This window comes from Myotis myotis, unplaced genomic scaffold (genome assembly GCF_014108235.1).
Source record: "Myotis myotis isolate mMyoMyo1 unplaced genomic scaffold, mMyoMyo1.p scaffold_m19_p_17, whole genome shotgun sequence".
Taxonomy (NCBI): domain Eukaryota; kingdom Metazoa; phylum Chordata; class Mammalia; order Chiroptera; family Vespertilionidae; genus Myotis; species Myotis myotis.
This window is the reverse complement of record NW_023416321.1, coordinates 10,345,200-10,372,247: the sequence shown is the minus strand read 5'-3', so window position 1 is coordinate 10,372,247 and position 27,048 is coordinate 10,345,200. Positions and strand designations below refer to the sequence as shown.

Sequence of the window (27,048 nt, the reverse complement as noted above, 5' to 3'; positions counted from 1 at the left end):
CTGAGCTGGCTGAGCCCACGTACCAGTGCATCGAGTAGCCGTGGGTGTGCTCATACCGATCCCTGGGCTGCTGCTCTTGCTCTCCTTGGCATGGTCCCCTTTCATTTTGGCACTTTGGCCAAGGAAAGTCTGATCATGATAAAGCATTTCACCTGTATTGCTTTGGTTATTCTTCCCAGCAGTCTGTGAGATCAGTACAGTATTATCCCCATCTTACAGATGAGAAAATTGAGGCGAGGGGAGGGACATCAGAGCCAGGACTTAGTGTGGGGGCCTCTGACTCAGGGTCTGCTGCATTTCCCATTCCCTCCACCCTCCCACCTCTCCACCTGAACGCTCCCATTTCAGTTCCCACACTCCCTTCACGGGCAGAGCTCCCACCTTCTAAACCAGTGAAGCAGAGGCTCAAAGGAGGGTAGGGATTGTTTTTGCTTTTAGACCAGCTCATTGACACCCCTGATTCTTTATCTGCCACACCCACCAACACAGAGGCCCAGTAAAATGAATACAATTACAAATATTTTCAATTTTTTGCATATTTCAACAAGTCACAACCCCTTCCCCTTTATTTAAACATGAAAGATCTGAATCAAGATCTCTGCTTTTTTCCCCCTTCATGTTAGTTACAATGTGGTTGTATTTAAACATAGACTCAATAGACCCTCTTATGACCTGCTGCCTTTTGGTGTCTCTAGGCCCCAATGTATACCCACAAAAATGCGTCTCTCTGGCCACCTGGTTGGGAACTGTATGCTTCACCGAGAGATAGACAGTGGCTACATTCATGTCTCATGGATGGCTGGGCTCCCACTGAGAGAAGAAAGCCAGCTGTTGGGTTGGCTGTACCCTTCCGAGTCCCCCTTCCTCTACAGCTTTCCTGATGATCTGAAATTTCCTGATTATTCCCCAACATCCCTGTTTGAGGGGAGAGGACAGGAGAAGAAACAGGAACCCTTCATGGGACTCAGTGGATCTGATAACCAGTCCTTTTCCCACCCAGCATTCTGATGTGCTCTCCCCGGGACCCTGCGGGGAAAGGCCATTGGTCAGAGGGGCCTGGGGAAGTGGAAGTGAGGGCCGCTGGGAGCATGTCCTCCCTGTCTCCCTCGGCAGAGAGGCCCAAGAGCGCAGGGCGGGGCTGGGGTCCCCGAGGGGAGAGGGGCCCGTGCGGGGCTGGTTTGGAGGTTCTGCTGGAGAAGGTGCGCACGGGGAGGGCGTGTCAGGGCGGCGTTGCTGTCCAAGCGACCGGAGGAGCAGGGCTGACTCCAGGCGCGGAGCCGAGAACAAGCGACCAGGTCCACCGTACTCTGCGCGCTTCCCCGACGCCGCACCGCCACTGCGCTGTCTGCCCCGCACGCATCCCGCATCCCGCATCCCGCTCTGGAGCCAGACCCAGGGACCGACGGGCGGCCCCGGGGTCAAAAGGCTCCCGCACAGAAACCGGGACTTCGCCCCAGCGGGGGCCCGGGGGCCCAGGACGGTCCGCCTGGGGCGGGAGGAGGACAGGCGGGGAGAGCTGCGGCCGGAGCGCCCAGTGGAAATGCTCGGGGCAGGGCCAGGCAGCGGGTCACCAGGCGCCTTTCTCCGGCTCCACGCTTCTCCCCAGCGGCTCCGGCTCAGGGGCCCCAAAGCAGCCGGTAAAGCTGGTCCCCAGGGGAGTCACTCCATCCAGTCACTGCTCCCAGAGGGACTCCAGAGGAAGTCAGTGGGAATGGTGGTCGCCCCCATTTCACAGACGGGAAAACTGAGGCTCAGCTTTCCCAAGGCTCCATTGACTTGATTCTTTGTCCGGCGGGAGAGAGACAATGCCCCATGCGATGCTCGTTTGCTGCCTGCCTGGGCCCCAGGAAGGCCACTGCTGGGTTCCAGGCAGGAGAGAGAGAGAGAGAGAGAGAGAGAGAGAGAGAGAGAGTTTTGGAACCTCCCCACCCTCAGCCTCCCTCCGTCTCGGGCACCTCCTTCTTTACCTTCCTCCTCCCGCCAGGTTTGGAGGCGCAGAGGATGTTTGCCCTGGGAGCAGGCCGGATGCCTCTGCGGTCAGCAGCCTGATTCACTGCAGGGAGGCACCGCACCCAGCGGCCCCAGCTGTCAGATTGAGGGTGAGGGCTGTGGAGAGGGGACTCCATAATCCGCTCCACCTTGCCCCCAAGGCACTCCTGCCGTACCTGAAGCACCATCCCAACTAGCCAGGGATGTCTACTCATCAGCCTTTACCCCCCACCTGGCTTCTCTTCACTCTTGGGGAGGAGGAGCCAGTAGGAAACCCAAGACCGAGCCCCTTTCTGAAGCCAGGGGTTGGCCGCTCCAAAGGCTTTGGGAGTGACTCCCAGGATGCGGTTAGGGAAGAGGCTAGGATTAACCCCCTCTTTTTCTCCACTCACTGAGTCCCCCCTTCAGAGCCCAGAAGGGGTTAATATTTCACCAGCTACCCCCTTCTTTCACCTGAAGGATCCCCAGAAGGCTTTTCCGGAAGCCCAGCTGACACGTGGTCCCAGGTTGTCAGTGGGGAGGGGGGCACTGGCCCCCAGGCAGCCCCTCCTCACCTGTGCGGCCCCACCTCAGGGCGTCTGCCCCAGATTCCCCTCGGCCCCTGGCTGACCCAGACACACTGATAAGCCCCCAGACGGCCAAACATCGTTAACTTCTTTGCTTTTCTAGACTTCTCTCCCTGTCCTTTCCCCGACCCCAGCGGAGGGATTGCCGGGTGTCTGCACTTCTCCTGGGTGCTGGATTCCAGGGACCAGCCTTCCGCCTTTTGCCCCCCCTTCCCCTCATGCTTCCGGATGGGGAGCCAACTTTCTGTGACACTCAGTTGCTCTAGAAATAGTGTTCGCTCATCCTCTCCCCAGCCCCAAGCCCCGTGCCCACATAGACTCTGCTTCAGAAGAGTTCCAGGAAACAGTAAAAAATTAAGAGAGAGAAAGGGAAAGGGGATGTCAGAGAAAGTCAACAAGGATTTCAAGAACAAGCTTAAACTTCTCAGCTCAACCCTGAACAGGGAGGAGGAGGGCTAGATTGTCCATTGGGACTGCACAAGCAAGCAGCTCTCAGTTTATTTCCTATTGCCTTTAAACATTTTGCTCACTCACATACAAAGGGATCAGGGTGATAGGAGGCAGTGTCTGCCCCCACACACCCGGCTGCGCTGCAAGAAGACGGGTTTTCCCAGGGTGGCATGGAGGGTGGACAGAGCTGGCGTGGGTCATGGTCCCAGGTTCCCAGGGTGGAGAGAGCCACTATCATTACAAAGCTGACCGTTCTCTCTGCAGGCGGCCCCACTGATGGCTCTGCTTGCAAATCCTTCCCTGGTGCTCTTCTCCCCACCCCGTCTCCCCAGAAAGAGAAGGTTCCTGGAAAAGGCCCCTGGAAGACAGGCTCTGACTGAAGTGAGGGGATGTGGGGAAGTGACAGCCACAGGGGAGGGTCCATGCCCCCCCTCCAGCGGTGGGGATGGGTAGGGATCATCTGCCCTTTTAGACGGGAGCAGAGGTCTTAAGCCCAAGTATGTGGTTTCCATGAATTCAAACAATTTTTAAATAAACTGGGACACTTTTCTCAACTAAAATAATATAATAATTGGACAAAAAAAAGTTAAATATCCTTTGGTCAGAAGTCCTGGGAGAGAGCTCTTTTGACAGGAAAAGAAATCGGTAAGTTGTTATCTGAATATTTTTTAGAATTTGATTGACCGAATCCAGACCTCACTTCCAACAGGTCTGAGGGGATGAAAATAACAAACCCTTGGAGAAAGCGTGCATGTCTCGTTTGGGAACCTTAAACACTGCCCTGAGGCGCTCAGCACCCTGCACGAAGCAAGTGCTCAGGGAGTGCAAGGCTAGCGGGTCCTAATGCTGGAGCTGGGCCGGGCCAGAGTTCCCCCCTGACCTGCCCGCGAAAGGTGTGCCTACGCGTTTGCAGCTTCTTGACCGGCCACGCAGGTGCAGAAATGGACGCCAACCATTCCGTCTTCCAAAGAATTCCTGCAAGCGCTGGCCATGCTCACTGTGCGCTGCGCCTGGGGAACATCCGGTGCGACTGAAGGGCTGCGTTTGTGCACAAGCCTGGACCACCGAGCACCGCCACCCTGGAGTTTTGGGCACCGGGATGGAGGTGGCCCGGCGAGCGTGGGGGTGGCGGGGTTGGGGACCCCCCCAGGCTGAAGGGCGCCTCTCCGGAGAGTGAGAGGCGGCTTCTGTGGCCACTCCCATCCCTCCACTCCCATCCCTCCGAACCCGAACCCTCGCCTCCCTTGCCCCTCCAACTCCAGCCCCACCGACCCTTCTTCTCCTATGTCCCCTTGTCCTCTGAGGTCACATAGGCGCGTGGCCATCACCAGGTCCCGGCAGCAGCCCGGCACCGGCAGCTTTCTACCAGTTGGCGGGAAGCAGAGGCCGAGAAAGTGCAGGATCTCCTACAGCCCATCTGCCTGCTGCCTGCGGGGCCGTATCTAAGCCTCTCCCCCATTTTCTAGCGTTTTGTAAGCTCAGGCTCTTGGGGAGGAGAGCCTGCTGACTGCGTGGGGTTTGCCCTGGGCCGGGGCTCAGAGCAAAGAGGCTGCAGGGGGCGCGGGGCCTGAGGTCTCAGGGCCGCAGCGCCAAAGCCGTTTTACTTCACGGTCCAGCCTGGGCTTTCCTGCTTCTTCTAATCCGAAGGCCAGGCAGAGAAGATGAGGCATGGTTAAGAAAAAACAAATCTCTACCGGCTTTCCGGTGAAGATGGGAATTCCGCAAGAGAAAATCCAAACGGGGGATAGTCTGAAATCGACGCTCCATCCCCTCTAGTCTGTCCTCCACCTACAGGAAAAATTGCTTGGGGAACTCCAGCCTATACAGGCGGATGCATGTGAAACCCTCCCTGCTGACCAAACGAAAGCACAACTTCATGTTTTAGAAAATATTAACACAAATGAATGAGAAGCTCGATCAACAACAAAAAAGTAGAAAACGGAGAGGACACACACAATTATCTGAAAAGGGACATTCTCTATGCTTCCAACACTAAAGACAGGTTCAACCTCCATGAATATTAAAAATGCACGAGGCCTTCGAGATGGCCCATTTCTAAGTCGCTGAAACCGGTTTGGCTCAGTGGATAGAGCGTCAGGCTGCGTCCACTCGCACACTACAGAGTCGTGTGTGTATATTATATGCAACAGCTCATAGAAAGGAAGAGGAATTTGGAAACAGTCTAAATCGCTATCAACAGTTGCCTGGTTAAAGAAAGTACAGCACAGCGATACAATAAAATAGTCGTTACAATGAAGGGAACATTAGTAACGATTTAAAACCATCAACGTGTGTTTTTAAAAAATAAAAGGCGGAATACAAAGCTCTGTGCATGGCTCGCGGCCACGTGTTAAAGGCGAGTCTGTGAGGACTCCCAGGACCCTGGGGAGATGTGCGGTGAGAGGCAGCAGGAAGGAGTACTTTTCAGCTCGTTTGAATGTTTCCTTTTGGACACGTGATGTGTGTTTTTTAAAAGAAATTAAAATCTGGACGTTATTATTCTAATCGTGTTTAATTACACAGGCAATAAAGGCTTATTATGGACAAGATTGAAAACAGGAAAATTTTAAACTATACTTCTGCTTATTCCGGTCTGATCTACACAATCTTTATAACAACTAACATGTAGACTTTCCCCAGACAATGAGAACCAATAACACCCAGACCATTGACTTAATTCGTTTTTTAAAAAAATAAACACGCAGTATTTTTTGCTAGAGCCAGTTTGCGGAATCTAACGCGACCGGCCGGAGGTGGGCCGTCGGGGGGCAAAGCTCTATGGGGTAAATGAGAACGAACTCTTTTCGCTCCCGGCCGGGTCTTTACCCGCCAAGATCTCCGACTGAAGAGTGAAAAGGGAAATTGTTGGCTCCATTCGGAACGTGGGTCCGAATTTTCCAGTTGATTTGTATTCGTTTTTCAAGTTGAAACACACGCGCTGGGCTCTGACTCGGGCTCTGGAGCCGCTGCTCCTGCGGCCGCTCAGGCGCGGAGGCGAGGAGTGGCAGCCGATGGCTGGGGCGCCCCGAGAGGTGGCGACTCCGGGGGAACCCAGGGGCATCTGGGGATGGAGCTGGGACAGCAGTCGCAGGCACCGCACCCCTGATGGGAATAAATGCTCCCCGAGGGAAGTGCCCCTCTGCGCCCCTCTGCGCCCCTCTGCGGCCTCCCAGAGGCGAGACTTGAGGGCCCTGACCCAGGAGCCCCTCGCTCCCGGACCCATCCCGACTACTGGGGCCCCCGGAGCCGCCCTCATCGGGTTGGGCAGACTCCGGGCTTTATTCACAGGCCGATCGACCCGCCGCGCAGGTCACCCCAGGACTTGCCCAGGTAGCGGCGGCCTGGGGTTCTCGCGCGCACTGCCCTGAGCGGCACCCCGCCCTCGGCTGTTCTCCGGTCCGCGGCTCCCACCCGTTCCGGTTAGGCGCTCGCGGTGGGTCCCAGGAGCGAGCAACAGACTCCTAGGCGCGCAGGAGAACCGCGGGTCTGGGGTCCAGCCCCCTTCCCTTAGCTCTGCCCACATCCTCCCTTCCCGCCTTCACTGGGGTCTCCGCTCTCTCCCGAGTCCGCCCCGCTAAAAATAGAGGGCGACCGAGGCACCGACGGCGGAAAGAGATCTGCTGAAATGGGGTTAAAAAGATTGGGTGGATGGTTTCTTGGTCGCAAGGATCCTTAGGAAGCTTGGAGAAGGAATTGTGTGAAGGGAACAGACCGGGAAGGGGGGCACAAGTTGGGGCAGGGTTAGGAGAGGGTGTGCTGGGGGACAGGGAGAGCCCACGTTCCAGGAACCCCACGAAGAGCCCTGGGGAGGAAGGAGGTCTCTGACTTGAGAGCGGGCAAGCCAAGCTCCTGGGCTGCGGGTCGGAGGTGGTTCAAACATCCCAGGAATTACAAACCGACTGGATTTATCCCCAACAGCAGTGCCCTCCCTTTCCTCCTTTCCTCCCTGCCTGGGCATTCTGCTCCCCATTGTCAGCCCCTCCAAAGGAAAACTGTTAAATGCTGGCAAGATCCTTGTCAGCCCAGCAGGGCCTTTGGAATTTTATTCCTCTGTCACCTCCCTTCCTCCCCGCTCCCAATTCGGTTCCATTTGATTTGCGCGGCTAAAATGGGGGGAGGGAGCTTGGACTCTGAATATTGGCCCCAAACCACCAGTTTTCTTTGTCTAAACGTGGTGTGGCCCTGTGACACCAAGCAAGAGGAGATGACCAAGAATAAGACAAATAATACAAATTAAAACAAAAATGCGTTGGCTTTTTGGGACTTAAAAATTGTGGGTGGGCTTCTCTCGGTCCTACTTCTGGTCTCTAACCTGACCTAGGAGATGAGAGTAGACTTGGCAAAACTTCAGAATCACTTTAGGTTGTTTTGTTTATAAGCAACAAACCAGAATACTTCCTCTCCAATGTTCAATCAGTAGAGGTGAGAGGATCCCCACCCCCATGGGGAGCAGTGGGGTGGGAAACACACCTATTCCTAAATGAGGGCAAAGTGGGGGCAGTTGACCAACTCCCCAGGAGTTAACTCAGGTAACGTGAAAATTCCAGCCAATCAACTATTGTTTGGTCAAAGAAAAATCAAACAGTGGCTCTGGTTGACTTCTCCTGGAATTGGCGGAGCTGGCTGGTTATTTTGGCATCTCAGAAAGCCAACCTGGGTGGGTGCTGGGCTAGGCGATCTGTATCTGTATCAACATGGGTTCTGGACAGTTCCAGCCCCTGCTGCTCTCCTGTCCAGCTGGCTAGGACTTCCCCTCAGCTCTGTGTGGACTGAATTCCCCAATTCCTTTAACTCTAATTTGCATCCCTCTTCTTGTCTCCATATATGCTCCCATCTCTCCTTCTGTCTGCCGGTCGCAGATTGCATTCATTTCTCTGGGAGACGGGAGTTTCCTTTGGATTCAGTGCTTTGGATCTGGTGAAGGAATTAACCTGTCACTGGTTAACTGGCTCATTTAAATGCTAGGTCGGAGCATGTGTATACTGCTGCTGTCTGTGGTTCTGTCCGCCTGTCTGTTTGCAGGTGGGGCTGGTGGGAAGTGTTTCGGGTGCCTTATGGGGTAGATAAATGTGTCTTCGTGGGGAGGGTGAGCTGCCACAGCTTGTGTTTATTACATTCCCACACACTTTGAAATGACATCCACTGTTTTTTCCTCCTGAAACTGAAAATTTAAGTGGGCCAGGGAGAGAAGAGGGTTTCATTTTGTTTCAGTTTGCAGTCTCCTGGGCCTGGTCGCGAGTAGAAAAAAATTCCAGGCCACCACTGAAGCTGAGACAGACTTTACCATTTGGTAGGACCTGGGGGACTTTGGGGACCGGCTAGGGTAGCGTTCTGGGGTCTGGAGGGAGCTACAGGGTGTTTGAAATCTAGCTTCCCTTTTACTAAAAAAGAAGTAAATAAATTCTGGTGTCCAAATCAAGAGAAAACATTAAAGGAGTCCGAAGGGAAAAGAAAACCGGGAAGAAGAAAGCTGGAGCGGAAGGGGCTCCGTACAGGGCCCCTTGTCAGAACCCTCCACACCCAACTCTGGGGCCAAACAAAAGACTAAGACAAAACAAGCCACCCTGCTGTTCTTCCTTAAGTCTCCCCTTCCTCTCTTCCTCCAAAAGACCCACACCCTCCTCTGGGATAGGAACCCAGACAATGCTGAGTCTCCCTCCCCTTCTCTAGTTAAACCCTGGATTGGGGGGTGGTGGTGGTGGTTCAAAGTTGGCCTTGAATCCCTGCTCCTCTCCCCCTCCCATCCCCCACTCTGAACCGCCTTGGTCTGTCTGGGCAAGGAGCTTGGCAAACAGGTGTCACTGCCCAGCCTGGACACCCTCCCCCCCTACCCCCCTACCTCATTCTGTATCTCCAGAGTCTCTTTAACCAAACAGCCCCACTATCTCAAAAATGTTTTTTAAAATGTAGACTCCCTGATGCCAATGCCATGGACCATCGCTGCAGGGCTAATGGCTCCACAGGGACCCTGCACTCATTCTGGGAAGGAGCCTGCTTTGTAGATGTGGGGCCTAGAGTAAGGGGCTTTTCAGTTAGACAGAAAGGAATCTAAAGCCCAGACAAGAGCAATTCCAGGCGGCACAGCAGAGACCTCGTGATAGGAGGCGAACGTGAACCTTGGATGATAAGACCGAATTTCAGAGGCCCCAGTAGTAGGAGAGACAGCTGCCAGGTCAGCTGAAACAACATTCAGCACAACTTCCTATTCTGCAATGAGGTGGCTTCACAGGTTCTTTGCAGGTACTGCAAAACAGTGACTGGAATAGATAAATGTGTGTGTGTGTGTGTGTGTGTGTGTGTGTGTGTGTGTGTAAAACACTAGATTTTCTAAGAAAGAAACCAGCAGTTGAGAAAACAAGACTCAATCTCTTCCTTGTACCCCAGCTGGCTGAGTGAGCTCTCTACAAGCTAACGTCGCACTTAAATTTCACCCCAAGACCTTCAAAGGATAAACAGAAGTTTTGTGCAAGTCTTTGAAGAGGATCACAAACAACCTGCTGCTCAGGATGGATTCTGTGCAATTCCATTTACGAAGGCAAACTGTGTTTCACACACGACTCACCTTGAATAACCAACAACCAATTAAAACTAGGTTCTACGGGGAAGAATTTATTACATTTGCTGGCTTTTTATGACCTTGGTATAGCTGGGAAATGAAAAATTCGAGGACTTCAATGATGTCTGCACCAGCATGAAGGCTCCCTCTCACGGGTCCCAGAGAGCAAGACCGGGGCAGAGGGGTTGGCTTGGAAGGGTGGAGCCAATTTATTGGACCCCCTTCAGCTTCTGCCCCCATGTCCCAGCCAGTGTTTCCAGGAGTTCCTCTTGAAGACAATTTGGGGCTTTGGGGTGGTTGATGCACCACAGCTGGGAGCCCTGGAAAGAGGGAAGGGTGAGGGAGAGGGGGTGGGGTTCAGGGATGAGACTAAAATCCTGGCTCCAGGCTCCTTGGCAGTTTCTGGGAAAGAGGAGTGGTATCCTGGCACTCTTTTCTGTCTGGGAACCACCAGGCACAGGTCTCTTCTTAGTTGTTTTTTTTTTTTTGGGGGGGGGGTCTCTCCATAGGCATGAGGCAGCACAAGGTGGTAGGCTGGTTCCTATTCCCCAGCAGAAGTCCTCACCTTCTCCTCAAACACCACCGACTATGAGAGAAACAACCTATCAGTTATATACATGTTGTACTCTTTATAGAGTTTTCACTTCCCTCATCTTTGTGTGGGCAGATGATCACTTCCATTTTACAGATGAAGAGACTGAGGGTCAGAGAGCTGAAAATCAAACAGCTGGCCCAGTGGGCCAGAGCAGGGACAGGAACTCAAGCTCCCTAAGTCAGTAATGTCCTAGAAACAGGACACACACACACACACACATCAACTTTCACCCTCACTTTCTGGGGGTAAGCCTTTGAGAACCTCCATGGATTCACCAAACTTTTCCCCAGGGTGAGGTAAGAATTGGAAAATGTTTTGGCCCCAAATGGACCCTTACCATGTTTTCCCTCTGCAGTGCTGGAGGTGCCACTTCCAGACACTGAGGAGTTAGGCCTCAGTTGATTCAGCTGTAGGTGAAAATTTCCAGGCCTAGCTCCCTTGTTGCTCATATGGACACAGCTCCAAAGTGAAACGGTAGTTGGAGTGACAATTGTCCTCTACCCGATTCTATTGTGAGGATTAAATGAAAGGCACACACCTACAGGGCATTTATGGTTCCTGGCGCAGCCTTAGAAGCTGAATGGGCCGCCCCAAGAACGCCCCCCCACCTATCCCCCGGGATGTAATGTAAGAGTCTGGGCACCAGGTGCTGGGCGAAGTGGTGTCCAGGGAGCTCTCGGGTGTGAACTGGGCCCGCAGGAGGGAGGGTGCCTCCCGCAGACGCACTAAACGGGTTTTGGTCCAGCGGGCACATCCGCCTTGAATTGGAACCTCCACCTTGAGGTAGAACCTCCGCCTCAAGGTGAGGGGTCCCTGGAGGGTAGGCGCACCTGCTGACCTAGAGGGGGCCTCTGGGTTGTGGAGGAAGGTCTGGGAGGAAGCTCCCGCGCTCTCCAGCTGCGCTGCAGTTAGAGAACTCACCCGCCCTCCGGTGCTGTGCCATCAGGAGCGGCGGTAAACCTCTCTGGGTGCAGAGCCTACGGTCGCATTCCTGAAAAATCTGCCCAGCCAGGTGTTTACACGCACGGAAGGAAGGGAAGCAAAGCTTTTGGACAAAAGGGGGAAGGTCCTTAGGCTGCCCCTCATAGATGGAGAGTTGTTGTGGTCTCCATAGCCCCTATGAATTCTCCTACCCTGGCGGGGCCTGCATAGCCGGCCTAACATGCATGAATGTAGGGCCATGAAGGGCCTTGGGATGAGGGGCTGGTCCAGGGTCCATCCGTGCCTTCCCTGGCTCAAGGCTTGACCTGGGCCCCTGGGACAGATGATTCACGGGCTAGAAGAACCATGCAGATGGGCTGAGCAGAGGACAGATGAGGCAGAATCTGAAGGTAGACTGGTGTGGAGGATTCCAGTCAGAGAGCACCCAACCCTTTCTGCATCATCTACACACACACACACACACACACACACACACACACACACACACACACACACCCCTGGAGATCTGGCTGGGCCTGTGCCAGGTCCCAGGGTTATTAAGAGGTTGGAGGGGCCAGAGAGATGGAGTCTGCTTCCCAGGGCTCTTCTCCAGGCCTCCATTCTATGGAAACTTTCCAGGCAGACTTTAGGGATAAGAACCTGGGAGCATTGGCCTAGTACAGTGGGGCAGGGACAGCTAGACCAGCAGTGCCTGGGAGGGGGTGCCGTTGTGACCAAGCTTTGGCCCCGTAGGACCTGGTAGACATGGAGCTGAACTTGAGGAGCTGCCACACACTCACGTCCCAGTCTGTCTGACCTTTGGGAATGCCCTGGGAAGGACAGTCGGAGCACCCCTGGAAGTTCCAACACTGCATCCAGCTGCCATGGTGTCGACATGCCGTGTTATTCACCGCTCCTCCTGCTCCCACTATGGCATCTCGGAACTGCCCGGAACCACAGAACTGACCACTGGTTTCTTGATGTCAATTCATTCTGACTTGGACAAAACAGCTTATTTCCTTAGGTACCTGCCACCCAGCCACTTGAGCACATAGCTGACTAGAATGGAATGATCTGTAAAGATCCTCCTAACCCCAAACACCAGTTGGTTGATTGGTTTGCATAACTGGGGAATTTGGGGCTTCCTATTCTTCAAAAGAAGGGAGAAAGGGGGAGCCCCACATCTCCCCTCAATCAGGGACAGCACTGCTCTAATTAATTATTTCATTGGAGAAACTTTTTCTATTCTTCTAAGCTCCTAGAATCAGCCGTGGGCAAACTACGGCCCGCGGGCAGGATCCGGCCCGTTCGGCTGTTCTATCCGGCCCGCGGAGCGGAAAGAGCGGAGGGTTCTCTTGCTCTCCCCTCGGCTCCTTCACCAGCAGCAGTGTTAACATGGCAACGTCGGGAAACACGGCCGCAGCTCCTTCTTCTGAGTCCAGTTTAAGAACCCATTGTGGCCCTCAAGTCAAAAAGTTTGCCCACCCCTGTCTTGGCCCCTGGTGTTAGTAGCCTCTGAGATGGGAATTTCTTCTCAAGCCCTGTCACCATGATATAAGCCACACAAAGGACAGCAAAGATCTTAATGTATTTGGGGAAAGATTTCTGGCATCCAGGGCCAATAACAGCTACAATCCTCTCCAGTCATGGATAGAGCTACAGACTCTCTGGAGACTTTGAAAAAATTTATTTTCTGGCTGATTTTCTGGTTAAAAGTGAAGGGCATTCTTAGAAAATCTCTGAAGGATGCTGGAGGGGAAGAAGTACTAGTTCAAACCCAAGCAGTCCAGAGCCAACCCACGGGTGGATCTCCTGTGTGTGAAATGTCTGCCTTTCTCCTCTCCCAGCTTTGTTTCTTGGAACAGATAACTTAGTGGGAAGAGAAGGGAAAAATCTTTTGCTGTGGGAGTGGGGAAGAGACAGAGAAGGGGGAGACGGTCAAGTTCTGGGCCATTGGAATGGTCTCAGGCTTCTCAGCAAGGGAAATGGGGGAATCAGAGCAAGAGATCAAACCTCTCAAAGTGTACGTTCCTCCAAGCCTTAAACTGACAGCTCCACTTCAGGCCAATGAGGTGGGTTTGGGACTTGGCACTGACATTCCTCTTGATTTAAAGAGTAAAAACTCAGTCTTTGTCTCTAGCACTGTCTATACAAGAGCAGCCCTAAGAATAGCCAGTATTTATCCTGATAATTATCACCTATCTCTACATCCCTGAGGGGGAAGGGATAAGGTGGAGATGGGGGGGGGGGGGGTTGTAAGCGACTTTAATTGCTTTCTTGAACTTGTAGTTTTTTTCATATATTCCTCATTTCTGAGTGCCAGCCAGGATCTCAGGGGCTGGAACAAAGGAAGCTGAGTCTTCCAGGACCCTGGAAGCTGCTACAAACACCAAAGACCTTGGTTATGGGTTCCATTTAAGAAACCCACCCCTGTTACTCCATTTCCAAGTTTATGTGGGTGGGTGGGGGGAGTGCTGGAAGGTTCCTCATGGAATTATGGAGAATGGACCTCTTTATTGGGTACTTTGGAGTTCATGCCTTGGAGCTGACCGGTCCAATGGAGCCAGCCCATGATGGCTGCCTCACAGATGCCAGGCCCAGGGGCTGGGCTCCCTCAAGGCCCTAATAACCGTGCCCACCCTAGGTCTACATGGAATACTCAATGGTGAGCTTAGTGGCCTCTTTGCGGCTCCTTCTGCAGTCTTCCTCCACTCTGACACCCTCAACCTCTAGTAACATCCCTGCCCCTGCCTGCCTGCCTCTGTTCTGCCCAAAGTGAGTACTGAGAAGGACTTAAAGAGCAGCTGGCCCAGCCCTGCCCTCCTTACACAGAGCAGATAGGAAAACAGAGGCACAGAGAGGAGAAATGACTTTGCTCATCACACTGAGCTGAACAAAACCTTGCCTAAGACTTGGGCCCTACAGTGCAGCCCCCTAGGCTCAGAATTCCCAATGGTTGGGGCACAGTCCAGGCCTCCCCAGCAAAGGCCAGGGTCAGAAGAGGAGCCAGGGGACTTGGGTCCATGGGCCTTCCAACTCTGCCAGCTATACACGTGGCATGCAAGGAGCCCAGAGCTGCAAGACCAGAGACCAGGGGCCTTGGTCTCTGTTCAGTGACCCTCAGTTTTGTCTCCCCTTCCCCACTCCCTCCCTCTGATCAGGACCCCACTCACAGTTGGTGGACTTGGCTAAGGCTCTTCCTGTTTCTAGGCATTTAATAGTGAGGGCACAGTGTCGCTGGAGGTAGCCTCTCCTCTTAGCAGACCATCTTTCATCGCCTCATAGATACACTTGTACACTCCACAGATACATGGAGTCCGCGGTTGGTCAGTTCTAACTTCACAGCCGGCTCCCTCAAATCTCAGCCTCAGAAGCCCGGGGATTTGTCCTGAGAGAGACCTAATCCCAAGGATGGTGCAGGGCTGCCCAGATGGGGAGAGCCCGAAGGTGATAGTGGCCCCCTCCTGACCAGCCAGGCCTTCACTCTCTGGTTCTTGTAGCTCCCGGACCCCTCCTTCATTGTGTCCAAAAGATTTCCCTCTACAGCCAGGAGGGGCCTGTCTGACTTCACTTCAGGGAGAAGGGCCCTGGCGCCTCTCATCCCCCAACTAGGGGCCTCGCAGTTCTAGTCACTGGCAGGAGCTCCGAGGGTGGCCACACGGATCTAGACCTGCCCGCAAGGCTGCCCCCTGCCAAGGGCAGACAGCTGCCCAGCAAGCCCTTCCCAGACTTCCGAGAACAATGGAAAGTGGAGGAGGCTGGAAAGAAAAACTGAGTGTATGTATGTATTGAGGGAAAGGGGGTAGAAAAAGTACAATGGAGATAAGGGAGAAAGAAGTAGAAGTAAATGAAAGAACTAGATGCAAGGGAAGAGAGAAAAGCAAGCGGGAAGGAAGGGAGCATTGAAAATGACAGGAAGAAAAATGAGAGGACGAGAAGCAAACCAAGAAAAAATAGTGTAAGTGAAAGAAAAGGAACAAAAGGGGGTGGGGGTAGAGGGACCGTGGGGGAGGGGAGAGAAAGTAAGCATTAAAGACAGAAGGAAACAAAACAAGAAGGAGCGCACAAGAAGCAAGAGAACTAAAACCGGAGGAAAGAAAGGCAGGAAGAAAAAATACAAAAATAAGAAGGAAAAGAGAGATACAGGAGACGGAAGGCAGAAAGGGCAGAAGAAAAGACGCAAGAGAGAAAAGCGCGCACCCCATTAGGCCCCGTTCATAAACCCAGAGAGGGAAGCGCTCCCCAGCCGTTCAGCCAGGCCCTTTGCAGTCTGGCGGCACCCGAGCCCCGACCTTTCCAGAAAACGCAGCGGCGCCGCTGCAAATAAATTCTCATTATTGATCAGCACCAACCTGAGGGCCTCGGGGGTCGCGACCACGCACACTGTTCCAAGTGGGGGAATGAAGTCACCGGGTGCAATCTTTGCTTTAAGGAAAGGAAAACAGAATTTAACAAATGCCGCAAGCGGGGCGGGTGGGCGCCTCTCGCCCCCTCCCTCCGGCTGGGCTGCGGGCCGGAGCCCGGGCTGGGGCGGGAGCTGACACCGAGGTGCCAAGTCCCCGTGGCCAGAACCCCCGGGGCGCGGCGGCCGCGCTCAAAGGCCCGGCAGTAAAGGTCACAGGCGGTCTGTGGGGCCGCGCTGAATGGGCTCCCGGTGATAAACAGGCTCTTAACTTTCAACTTGGCCTTGACCTTCCTGGAGGTGTCTGGTCGGTATGTAAAGGAGCAGATGAGGCTTTCAGCGCGTTTGGTTGGGTCGGGAAAGGGGAGGAGGCGGCCCAGGGTCTGAGAGGGTCCGCCTGGAGGCTCCCAGCAGGACACAAAGGATTCTGTGGGGCCGGGGGTAGGCCTGACTCAGCCTGGGCTGGCTGGGCGGTCAGACGCCTGGGTTATCCTGAGACCTCGGCCTTAACCTCCTGTAGAGCCCTAAGGAGGTTTGGGGGTGGGGGTGGGGGTGAGGGGGAGGGGATCTGAACCTCAGTTTCTCTATGTGGGAACCTCAGGCTGATTCAGGGCCGAGCGAGGCAAGTACAAAGTGACCCGTATATTTTAGGACAACTGTCCTTTAATTTTAAAATAAAAACAGGTGTCTTGTAGTTCATTAGAAACAGACACACATGCAGAAACACAAATATAACTCATACTTAATTTAATTCATAAAATGCTTTCATATGCAAAATCTCCATTTAATCTGCACAGCGTTCCTGTGAGGTAGGGATTATTGTGCCCATGGGGGGACTGGGACTTTTTACAGATGAGACTGAATCCTACTTTATCTGACTCGGGTTGAGGTCTATGATACGTCCCAGACAGTTGCCTATACGGATGCCTTACAGGAAACGGGAGCAATGCTCATGTTAATAAATATGACATTCAGACGGCTCCCTGGGACCTGGTAGTTGCTAAATAAATTGTAGAGCAAAAACAAAACCAAAACCAACAAGCCCCGTAATTTTTATTTGTAGGAAGTGTATCTGTTGGACAGCCGGTGGGCTGGTGTTCCACAACATGCCAAGCTAGGTGAGCCTCGCTGCTTATTTTCGGAGACATGAAGAAGAAAACCATGAATCCAAGAAGCACAGCGGCGAGGAATGTTGTTATGAATCTTTACGTTTTTGTACTTACAAAACAGAGATAAAACTGTTACAAAGTGCAGAGATAACCAGTGTACAGCTCGCATTTTCACACAGTGAACACGCCCATGTAACTGCTGTGCAGACTGAGAACGAGAACGTGTGCCGCACCCAGAAAGCTTCCTTACGGCACCTCCCACCCAGGAGCCCCTCTCTCCAGCGTACTCTCTTCTAACCTAATTTTGCCTGTTCGTGAACTGCATAGAAATAGGCAGACAAAAGTTAATCTTCTGTGTCTGGCTTCTTTCACCCACATATCTTTGTGATTTATTCGTTTTGTGTGTAGCAGTAGTTGTTTATTGCTGTGTAGTGCTCTCGTTTTTAATTATAGCACAATCTATTTACCCATTGATTATTGATGGACATTCAGTTTTGTTTCTATTTTTGAGCTATAATGAATAAAGCTGCTTTGGACATTCCAGTACATGGCGTGTGATGGACAGGGACATTTTCTGTTGGGTATATGTCCAGGAATGACTATGATTACTTTTTTTTTTAATTTAGAGATTTGTTCATGCGTGTACTGTCATCTACCAAGTAAAAAGCAGTGAAAAAACGTTGTCTTTAGGTAAAAATCCTGATATTTCTGTCTTTCAGAGTCAGACAAGCTTGCTAGAAGCTATGATAAGAAACCGGGAAGCGTCAAAGAGTGTGCTCAGTATTTTCACCATAAGCGTCTTTACAGTTTTGCTGTAAAAAATAAGATAAAATAAAATAACTGGTTGACAGTTTGATTTTTTTGGCTTGGTTCTATTTCTCCATTGACAAACCAGTTAACTGCGTTGAAGACAATGTACTTAAGCCAGTTGTTGGTTTGGTTTCATTTCTGCATTGACAAAGTTCTCACAGTTACTTCCTTTTTTATATTAGATATAAATCTCAGCTAGCCCACATAAAGGTCAGTACGGTGAGTAGATATGATGGTGGTCTTAGCATAGTTAGCATTTATTTCTTGCAGGGGACAACAATTTGCCCCAAGAGTTGGCTTCTTATTTTGAAACACACTACAGGCATCTTATTGCTCTTTGCTTTATTGTACTTCGCAGATACTGTGTTTTTTACAAATTGAAGGTAAGACTTTCCACCAGCAAAAAGACTGAACTTGCTGAAGGCTCACGTGATGGTCGGTATTTTTTTAGCAGTATAGAATTTTTAAATTAAGCTGGGTACTTTTTAAAAGACATCATGCTATTGCACACTTATTAGACTACAGCCATGTAACATAACTTAGATGCACTAGGAAACCCAAAAATTCGTGTGACTCACTTTTGTGACACTTTTTTTATTGCAGTGGTTTGGAACCGAATCCAAAATCTCTCTGAGGTATACCTGTACATTGGGAGGAGAAAAGGGGCTGAGGGTTGTCTTTGAGGGCACCAAGTTGAACCCACAGTTCCCATACAATGAAGACAACGGCTTAGATACAATCCGCAAACTAAAACCAGCTATTTGCACAGGATTGCCATGAACCTACACACATTTGAAATATATACAAGTGTTTTGTATTTCTCAATAAACTTTTTTAAAATTTTGTTATGTCTGTTTTTTAACATCCCTCATTTATTTTTTTGTGATTTTATCTTTTTTAAGGGCAAAATTGCCTTATGGCCAATGAGTTATATGGTAAAAATGTTTGCAGCAAAAATATTTGGGCAAAGATATCTACAGGCAAAGATACTACAGCAAAAGTACCCAGACCCGTTGAAGAGACACCTCCATTTTCTCTCATGTGGTTTTCAAATGCAATAAAATATAGAGAAAGAGAGAGAGAGAGAGAGAGAGAGAGAGATCTGTTTGTTGTCCCACTTGTTTTTGCATTCATCGGTTGCTTCTTGTATGTGCCCTAACCAGGGATCAAACCCACAATCTTGGCATATCAGGACGACACGATAACCAACTGAGCTACGTGGCCAGGGCAGCAGTATTTGTTATAGGTGATCTATAATTTCCCCTATAGTCCTGCAACTCCAGTTTGCATGGGGCCAGTCCGGAAAGATGGCTCAAGTTCAGGTTCAAGTTGGTGAGTGGGCATGAGCTCGGGGTGGTCTGTTCTAGATAATTGCCATGACCCCTATGCAAAATGGAATCATTCCTGTCTTCTCCAGAAAAAAACTGGGGGTTCTAGAAAAAGTGGACTTGGACAGATTTGATTTGGGCGAGGTAGTGAAGAGACACAAAACCTTAGATTTGTGAAACAAAGCAGTTTTAGTTTCTTGAATTACACGGCACAGTAGGCCCCATCAGGGGGGCCTCCAGCAACTTCTCCAGTGGTAGGGGCCCTCCCCCACCCCCCACCCCCCTTCTAAGAAAATTTAGAGCCTGCAGGGAGCAGAAGGTGCTGGACTTTCTGGACTGTCAGCTTGAGTGGAAGCGTGCCAGAGGCAGGAGGGCAGAGAGGCAGAGGCTCACAGGCCAGGCTCCTGTGCTCTTGGGGTCCAGAGCTCCCACAACTAGTTCATGGCCAGTTAGTTAACTAGCCCCGACTTCCTGGAAATTCCTTAGTTCTCAGAGAAGGAGAAGGAATTATCTTTTCCCACTGGTATTCCAGGATTTCATAAGATCCTCTCCCATCTCCTCCTTCAACTTGTCTCTGTGCTGCTACCCCTGGTTTCCTCTTTCTGTTTCTGCCTCTACCCGTCTCTCTGAATACACGTCATGTGCGTCTTCTCTCCTTACCTCTTTCTCCATCCTTGAACGGAAATGCAGAGCCCCTCTCACGGGCCTGGTCTAGAAGCCCCGGTTCCCCTTTAAGTCTAAACCTTCTGTGTCCCAGGCTCCAGGTCTCTCATCGCTTTCTTTGGAGCTCTGTCCTCCTTCCTCTTTCTCTGCCCAACCCAACCCAGGGAGCCAGACGCCAGCCGAGCTGTGTGGGGCATTAGCTGGGGTCTCTGGGGAAGGGGCGTCCCAGGCACTTCCGGGGACCAGGAGCCGCTTATAGTGCACCCAGGATGGGAGGGGCATCTGGGGTGAACTGGGATGCTAGCACCCAGGACCCAGAGGAAAGGGCTCCCAGAAATACCCTTTCATCCCCAGTGGCTTGCTTCCGCTGGCCCAGGCGCAGGCACTCCCAGGTTCCCCTTGCAGGCCAAGTGGCCTCCCGACTCCACCCCCGACTCCCCTTCCCCCACGAGAGAGGCCCTTTATAGGGAGAGCTTTATTCTCTCGTTAAACCGGCCAAAGCGCAGGAGACAGAGCCAGGGCGGTAACGGAGCTGCGGAGGAGGGGGCTCCTTGTCCGCTCTTCCTCCGTCTCCCACTTCTCCCCTCCCCCAGGAAAGCAGCGAAGGGACACCCGTCGTCTCTCTCACGCTGAGAGAGAGAGAGACGAGAGAGAGAGAGAGAGAGAGAGAGAGAGAGAGAGAGAGAGAGAGAGAGAGAGAGAGAGAGAGAGAGAGAAGGGAGAGGGCAAGGGGGGAGTTAAAGTATTTTCGCAATTTCTGCCACGAAGATTTTATTAGCTTCTCCACCTGACGGCGGCCAATCAGCGCGAGTGCCCGGGCACCTGCGTCTCGTGCGTCAGGGCGGCCCGGCCGAGCCCGAGCTGGCGCCCTGGGAGCGGGGAGCGGCTTAAAACGCTTTGGATCCCCAGGGCCTGGGTGGGGAGAGCGAGCTGGGGGCCCCCTGCATCCCCCGCTCTCAGCATCCCATGCGCCGACCCTCGGCCCCATGGAGCCGGGCAATTATGCCGCCTTGGACGGGGCCAAGGATGTGGAGGGCTTGCTGGGGGCGGGAGGCGGCCGGAGTCTGCTCGCCCACTCCCCGCTGGCCAGCCACCCCGCGGCGCCCACGCTGATGCCCGCTGTCAACTATGCCCCCTTGGATCTGCCAGGCTCTTCGGAACCCCCGAAGCAGTGCCACCCGTGTCCCGGGGCGCCCCAGGGCGCGTCGCCGGCTCCGATGCCTTACGGCTACTTCGGAGGCGGGTACTACTCCTGCCGCCTGGCGCGCGGCTCCCTGAAACCCTGCGCCCAGGCCGCCACGCTGGCCGCCTACCCCGCGGAGCCTCCCGCGGCCGGCGAGGACTACCCCAGCCGCCACGCCGAGTTCGCCTTCTACCCGGGGTACCCGGCGCCCTACCAGCCTATGGCCAGTTACCTAGATGTGTCCGTGGTGCAGACGCTGGGCGCCCCCGGGGAGCCGCGCCATGACGCCCTGCTGCCCGTGGACAGTTACCAGCCCTGGGCCCTCCCCGGGGGCTGGAACAGCCAGATGTGTTGCCAGGGAGAACAGAACCCACCGGGGTCCTTCTGGAAGACGGCGTTTGCAGGTAACCTCACTCACTCCGCTGGGTCCACTTGGCGCCAAGCCTGGGGTTGCAGACCCCGCTGGCACTTGCCTGGGAAGAAGAGGAGGAAGACCTGGGGCTGGAGAGGAGGAGTTTGGTGATCTTCTTGGGCTGTTAGGACTCTGAAGGAGGATCCAGGTAGTCTGAGAGCCTGGGTGGAGGTCCCCCCAGGTCAGTGTGAGGGGCCGGAGCTGGGGACCATCTGCAGCCAGAGGCCAACAGGCCCCTTCACAGAACCCCAGAGGCCTTGTCCCAAGCCTTTCAATATATCCCAGTGGTTGGATGGGGCTTATTAGGGTGTTCCTACCCAGCAGATCCCAGTGTACTTCCACAAAAAGGCGAAGTAACTCTCAATTCAGTGAGTGTGGGGTGGGACGGGGTGGGAACAGTTATTGGAAATTCTGTAAAGAACACAACCTCTCACTTTCTCTTTGATGAGCTTTTCAGTTTCCAAAGGAAAATTTAGATTTCCCTCAGTCATAACTTAGGTATGTGCATTGGTGTGTGTGTGTGTGTGTGTGTGTGTGTGTGTGTGTGTGTGTTGTGTTGGAGTGGGAGCAGAAACATGTTTCCTTCTGTACAGAATTTGCCTGTAGAATCTGTAAGAGTGGCCAAGAGTCTCAAATGCGCGAGGGTGGATGTATGTGACCTGTGGGCAAAGGTCTGACTGTATGTAATGGGTGTATCTGCCGACTTGCTGGTGTGAGGGCAGGGATGGGTGAGGGTGGCTTATAGGAGCCTGCTCTCTCCAAGGCTGAGAGGTGATCAGAGAACCAGCCAGAAGCCCAGGTGTCCCTGGGTACTTTGGGGGAGTGGAAGTGCACACAAGCCTGTAGGGTGACCTGCGGGGTGCCTTAGTTTCTGGGGCCCGGGTCTGTGTGTAGGTGGGGATCTGAATGTGTCTTTCTCTCTCTCCCACTCCCATCTGGCAGACTCAAGCACTCAGCACCCTCCGGAAGGCTGCACCTTCCACCGAGGCCGCAAGAAGCGCATTCCCTACAGCAAGGGGCAGTTGCGGGAGCTGGAGCGAGAGTATTCAGCTAACAAGTTCATCACCAAGGACAAGAGGCGCAAGATCTCGGTGGCCACCAGCCTCTCCGAGCGCCAGATCACCATATGGTTTCAGAATCGCAGGGTCAAGGAGAAGAAGGTCCTTGCCAAGGTCAAGACCAACGCTACTGTGTGAGGGTGCTCCCTGGCTGGGGAGGTGGTGGGGGATGGTGGGCGGTATCTGGGGAGACCAGGAACCTGCCAAGGACAGGCTGGGACCCAGGACTCTGTTGAGGGGTCCCCAGAGGTGACACTTTTTTCAGGCCATGGCTCCTGTGCTGTTTCCCAGGGACAACCTGAGTACCCCACATGTCCCAGTGAGCCACTGAGGCCCAAGTGAAAGCCTAATCTGCCAGAGTGACACGACCCAAAGGGCCTGCCCCAGTCATTAGCATTCCCCCTGGCAGTGGCGATACTCACCATAACTAGTACTAGTTGCCACGATAACTAGTCTCAGACTTTCTACTAGAGCTCTGCGGAGCATTACAGAAACCACTTTCATGGAATGAACTGATCATGAATAAACTTGGAAGGAGATGGTGACCGGGAAGTTTCCTGTGGATCCCCTTCCATTTCCAAAGCCCATCCCTCATCCCAGGGCCGGCAGGGGGAAGAGGAGATAAGGCAGGGTCACCCCTGTGGCTACATTGCTATTTAGCGTTTTTTTCTAAGATGACAGCAGGATGGACAATGCTAGAGGGAGCCTCTCTCCCCCTCCCTGCCCACCCCATAGGTTGTACTTACTGGTCCTTGTGTGAAAATGAAGCCAGCAGGCTGCCCCTCACCCCTGGTCTGTCTTCTTCTTCCAGAGAAATGGAGTTTGGGCAAGTGCCTGGATAATTCACCATTTCTCATTTCTGCCCCCAAACTTTCCTAGTCTTCCCCTAAGGTTCCTAGTGGTTCTGACCTAAGCAGGTCATGGTTTATTGGACATTTGGGAGCCGTGTGAAACAGATGTCTGGTCTTCTAACACGGCCCCTTCCAGGCACAACGAGTAGAATCCTACCCCACTGGCAAGTATGTCCCCAGCATGTTAGTAGAGCTGGGCAAGAGAGAAAACCCCAGAAAATGGCCCCATTTCTCACCCTCTCTCCTCTGCTTGCCTCATGACACCCAGAGAAGCTAGGGGGCCCGTCAGCTGGGAGATGCACTAGGCCCTTTTGTGGATGCAAGAACTGAGGGTGGCAAGGTGACAGAAGCCCAAAGATCCAGGCTCATGGTGGGGCCATCATGCGGCCTTGGTGACAGTGGGCACAGACTTCCTTTTCTTTTCACTTTTCGGTCCATGTTTCCTGAATCCCAGGTGGGTGGACGACCCTCCGGGTGGGTTGGTGCCAACTCTGTTTCCCCTGGGCCATGCCGACAGAGACCCATAGTGTGGAATTCCAGAAACCTGGGGCGGACTGGTTGTTCCCGGAGCCAGGAACTCTCCGCCTGTGTGCCAGCTCCCTGATGTTCTGCAGGGAGGCACAGCGCCCAGCCCGGTGGAACTTGCTGTCTTGGCTGCGGCAAAGCCAGCAGGTTCATGCTGGGTCTTCCTGCAGCCCGGGCTGGGGGGTCTAGGTAGATACTCCCACAATCCAGCGCGCAGGAGTGAAGTGAAGAGGACCCAGTGCGACCCACTTCCAAGCCACCCATAGACGCATGAACAGCCAGTGGAGGGCCGTGGCAGTTCCCTCTCGGACCCAGCTTGTAGTTCCCCCGGAAACCTCAGGAAGACGGCTGCAGGCTGCAGCCCAGAAACCCGGGTATTTCCACCCTTCAGTGGGGTGGGATTCCAGTCCTGGCTCCTCTCCAGGGAATGAGTTGGGAAGCCAATCGGACTCTTCTAAATCTGTTTACCAAAAAGCAACCAGGGCTAAGGGAAGGCCCCCCCACCCCCCCCCAGGTGAGCAGTCACCCTCCCTTCCTGGGTCTCTTAGAGTGTGCGTACTGGGGGGCGGTGTGTGCCAATTTTGTGATTAAAAAAAATCCATCCAAGCCCCGTGGTCCCATTTAAGCTCCTCGGTAAGTAACAGTCCGGGCTCAGAGGAGGTTGCTTGCTGCCTCTCTGGTCCCCCTTCAAGTGAAGCCCCAAGCCAGTAGCTTTTAGTATCAGTTTCTCCAGGATAGTGTGTGCAAACCCCTCTCCCGCTGCTCCAGAAATGGCGAGACGTCAGCGCAGACAGGCGTGTGGGGTAGGGTGTGGGACAAATGACCCGGAGCGCCATGCTGCGGGGTCCCCACGTGCAGAGGGGAAAGGCCACAAGAGGGGTTGCCTAGGTAAGAAGGCCTGAAGGAGACTCTGGACTTCCTCTGCTTCACTATCAAGGACTTGACATTTCTGGGTTCCTCTATTATTCTCTGGAAATAATTTCAAAACGAACAAAAGATTTGAGATTGGAGATTTATTTCGCTACGAATGCGAGTTTGGACGATTAAAAAGACAAGGGCGCCCCCTTCCGGCTGAAGCTCGTCATTCCAGGGAAACCTGCGGATCCGCTCCGCTGGAACCCGCAACCGAGCGCCCAGCTTCGCGGTGCCGGGAGCCTCCGGGGTTGCAGAGTTCCGGGCTGCGCGTCCTGCCCAGCGCGAGGACCCGGGGTCGCCTGGAATTGGGCCACGGTATCGGCAGACGTGTCTGTCCAGACGCCAAGAGACCCAGGAGGGAAGCCAGGGGAGCAGTACTGGCGATCTCGGAAGGAGAACGGACTCCGCGAGCAAGGCTGCGGCGCCATCTACCCTCGGGCCAGGTCCCCGTCCCCCCCCCCCCCCCCCCCCCCCCCCCGGCAGATGAGAGCAGGTCTCTTCCTCGCCAGAACGATTCTCGGCGGACCGCCCACTGTTTTCCTGAGCGCTTTACTTGTACGTACCCTGGGGGTGGGGGTGGGGTGGGGGGTGGGATTGTTTTAAGTGTTGTTTTGTATTAAACCTTCTTTTAAAAATCACCAAACACCAGCTTTACTCCTGAGGCGAATTCTAACTGCCCGCCACCATGACCGACCGTTTAAAAATCTCTCACTAACTCCTGTCTAAATTGCAACAAAATTCACCCACCCATATTTACTTGCCTGCAGCTTTGCTTTTTAATTGGGACCCTTTTAAGCTGTAAGAGAGAGGGTTTTGCTAACATTATGCAGACTAGAGCCTGTAAACCCAGCGTCGAGAAATAGGTAGATTCAGACAATCTCAAAGACACAGACACGCACAGATGCACAGACACTCTCCGGAAAGCCCACCCGCGTCTTTTCACCGACAAGCGGTAATTTTCCTCGGCCCGCGCTCCCCCTCCCTCCGAGTCGTGCCTCCGGGAGCGCGAGCACTTCGACCTGCAGACCAGGTGGATTTCATTAGGCGCCCAGGGGCCGAGTTAGGGGGCAAGAGTGACGCGGTGCACAGACGCGCCCCCCGGGAAGCGTTTGTTTTTGGAATCTCGGTGCCCGCACGGCCCCGCGGAGAGCGCCCCGAGGCGCCAGGCCCGGGATCCTGGGCTCATCCTGGCAAACGCGCCGGGCCTGGCCGCCCTGGAGCTCGCGAGGCCGAGGAGGCCGTGTTCTATCTGCACCGCCGCCCCCCCCCCCCGCCCCACCACCACCCCAACCCCACTGGTCACCCAGACTCTGAACCGTTCCAGGCCCAGAAGCTGTACCCGCGGGAGGAAAAGGGCCCCGATCGAACGAGCCCCCAGTTCTCTGCCTGGCCCCTACTGCCTCCTCTCCTCTCCTTCGTTAAAGTTTTATTCAAGGTCCTAAGTGCTGCCCTTTAATTAGGTTTTCTTGAGTGGGAGGAGGAGGGGGGCTCCTTGTGCTTTCGCCCCAAGAGCTACAATCCTGAATGAAATGGATGAATCGTTACCGTCAAGTTGAAATAAAGCGCGGAGGCGACTCCTGCGGAGGGGGCGAAAGGAGGTTCCCTTGTTTTGAAAGAAATGCATACCATATTCGCACCCACCCACTCTCTGGGAAAGCGGGGAGAAGGCCCCAGAGCGGCCTCAGCCTCTCATCCCGTGGGACGCCCCCCTTCCCCGCCCCCGCCAGGGCCTGGAGATTTTAAAACATCCAAAGGGGGTGCCCACCTTTCTTCCTCTCAGCTGCTAGTTGTTTCTGCGTAGGAAGAGGGTGGGGTGGTTGGAGCAAAGGGAGAAAAAACGAGTTCCACCGCTGCCCCCCACCACCATGAAAGAGGGAAAGGGGGCAACAGGAGTTCAATCGTCCCCAGAAGGACGGGAAGGGGAAGGCGGCGTCTAGCCGGCGCCCAGAGGGGAGGGGAGGGTCAGGGGCATTGCCATTGAACTTGAAGCTTCAGGCCCCCCACCCCCTCTGCTAAAAGCTTTATGGGAAGAAGGTGAGGGAAGGAGGGGGGCGCGTCTCTGGCCTTGGGTTACGAGGGAGGAGGCCAAGCGGCCAGAGAAGGGCCAGCGTGACAGGGAGAGGCAGAGGTTGGCCGGGAGCCTCGGCCTGCCCTGGAGCGGACACTACAGTCTTCGCCCGGCTCGCAGCCTCCCTGACCGCGAGGTGGGGAGCCGCGGGCTATGGCGCCCTCCCGCTCAGCCTCTCCTCAGACTCTGCCCGGTGGTGGTGGTGGGGAGGGGGGCACCCAGAGCTGCGTTCCTGTTCTTCCTCCTCCAGCTTAAGGGGCGGGAGCAGAGCCCTGGCCACGTGGAGGCTGAACCCCCAGGCCAGCCGCGCGGGGCTCGGGGTCTCGAGGCAAACTGAATTCGCTCCTGGCGTTTGCAGGGAGAACAAGTGTTTGCGCCCATTTCTCAGACCAGAGACCGGCCTGAGTGCTTCTCTCCCTAACCAGGTAAACGGCCTGATCCGCAGACCACGGCGCCTGGAGGGGGCCCCCTAGGAATTCAGGGGCCTCAGCTCTAGGGTAGGGCGGGGAAAGGCGGTGGTCAGGCGCTCCTAGCGACCACCCAGCGGGGGGCCCTTCTGGTCGGTTCCTGGGGAGGCGAGGCCCCGCCGGGGCGGAGACAAAGGAAGCGCTTCGCAGCACGCGGGTCGGCGCCGCCTCGGCCCGGAG

General features: G+C 54.0%; 1 protein-coding gene across 1 annotated transcript; it reads left to right on the top strand.

Moving 5' to 3' along the window:
- Positions 1 to 20,375: 20,375 nt before the first annotated feature.
- On the top strand, positions 20,376 to 22,180 carry HOXB13 (homeobox B13). Its single transcript, XM_036339027.1, has 2 exons — positions 20,376 to 20,976; positions 21,927 to 22,180. Exons 1-2 carry the CDS (start codon positions 20,376 to 20,378, stop codon positions 22,178 to 22,180), a joined length of 855 nt encoding a protein of 284 aa, XP_036194920.1.
- The last annotated feature ends 4,868 nt before the right edge of the window (positions 22,181 to 27,048 follow it).

Coding starts and splice junctions, on each gene's coding strand:
- HOXB13 (XM_036339027.1), top strand. CDS start 20,376: ATGGAGCCGGGCAATTATGCCGCCTTGGACGGGGCCAAGGATGTGGAG. Junction 20,977..21,926: donor CTGGAAGACGGCGTTTGCAG/GTAACCTCACTC, acceptor CCCATCTGGCAG/ACTCAAGCACTCAGCACCCT.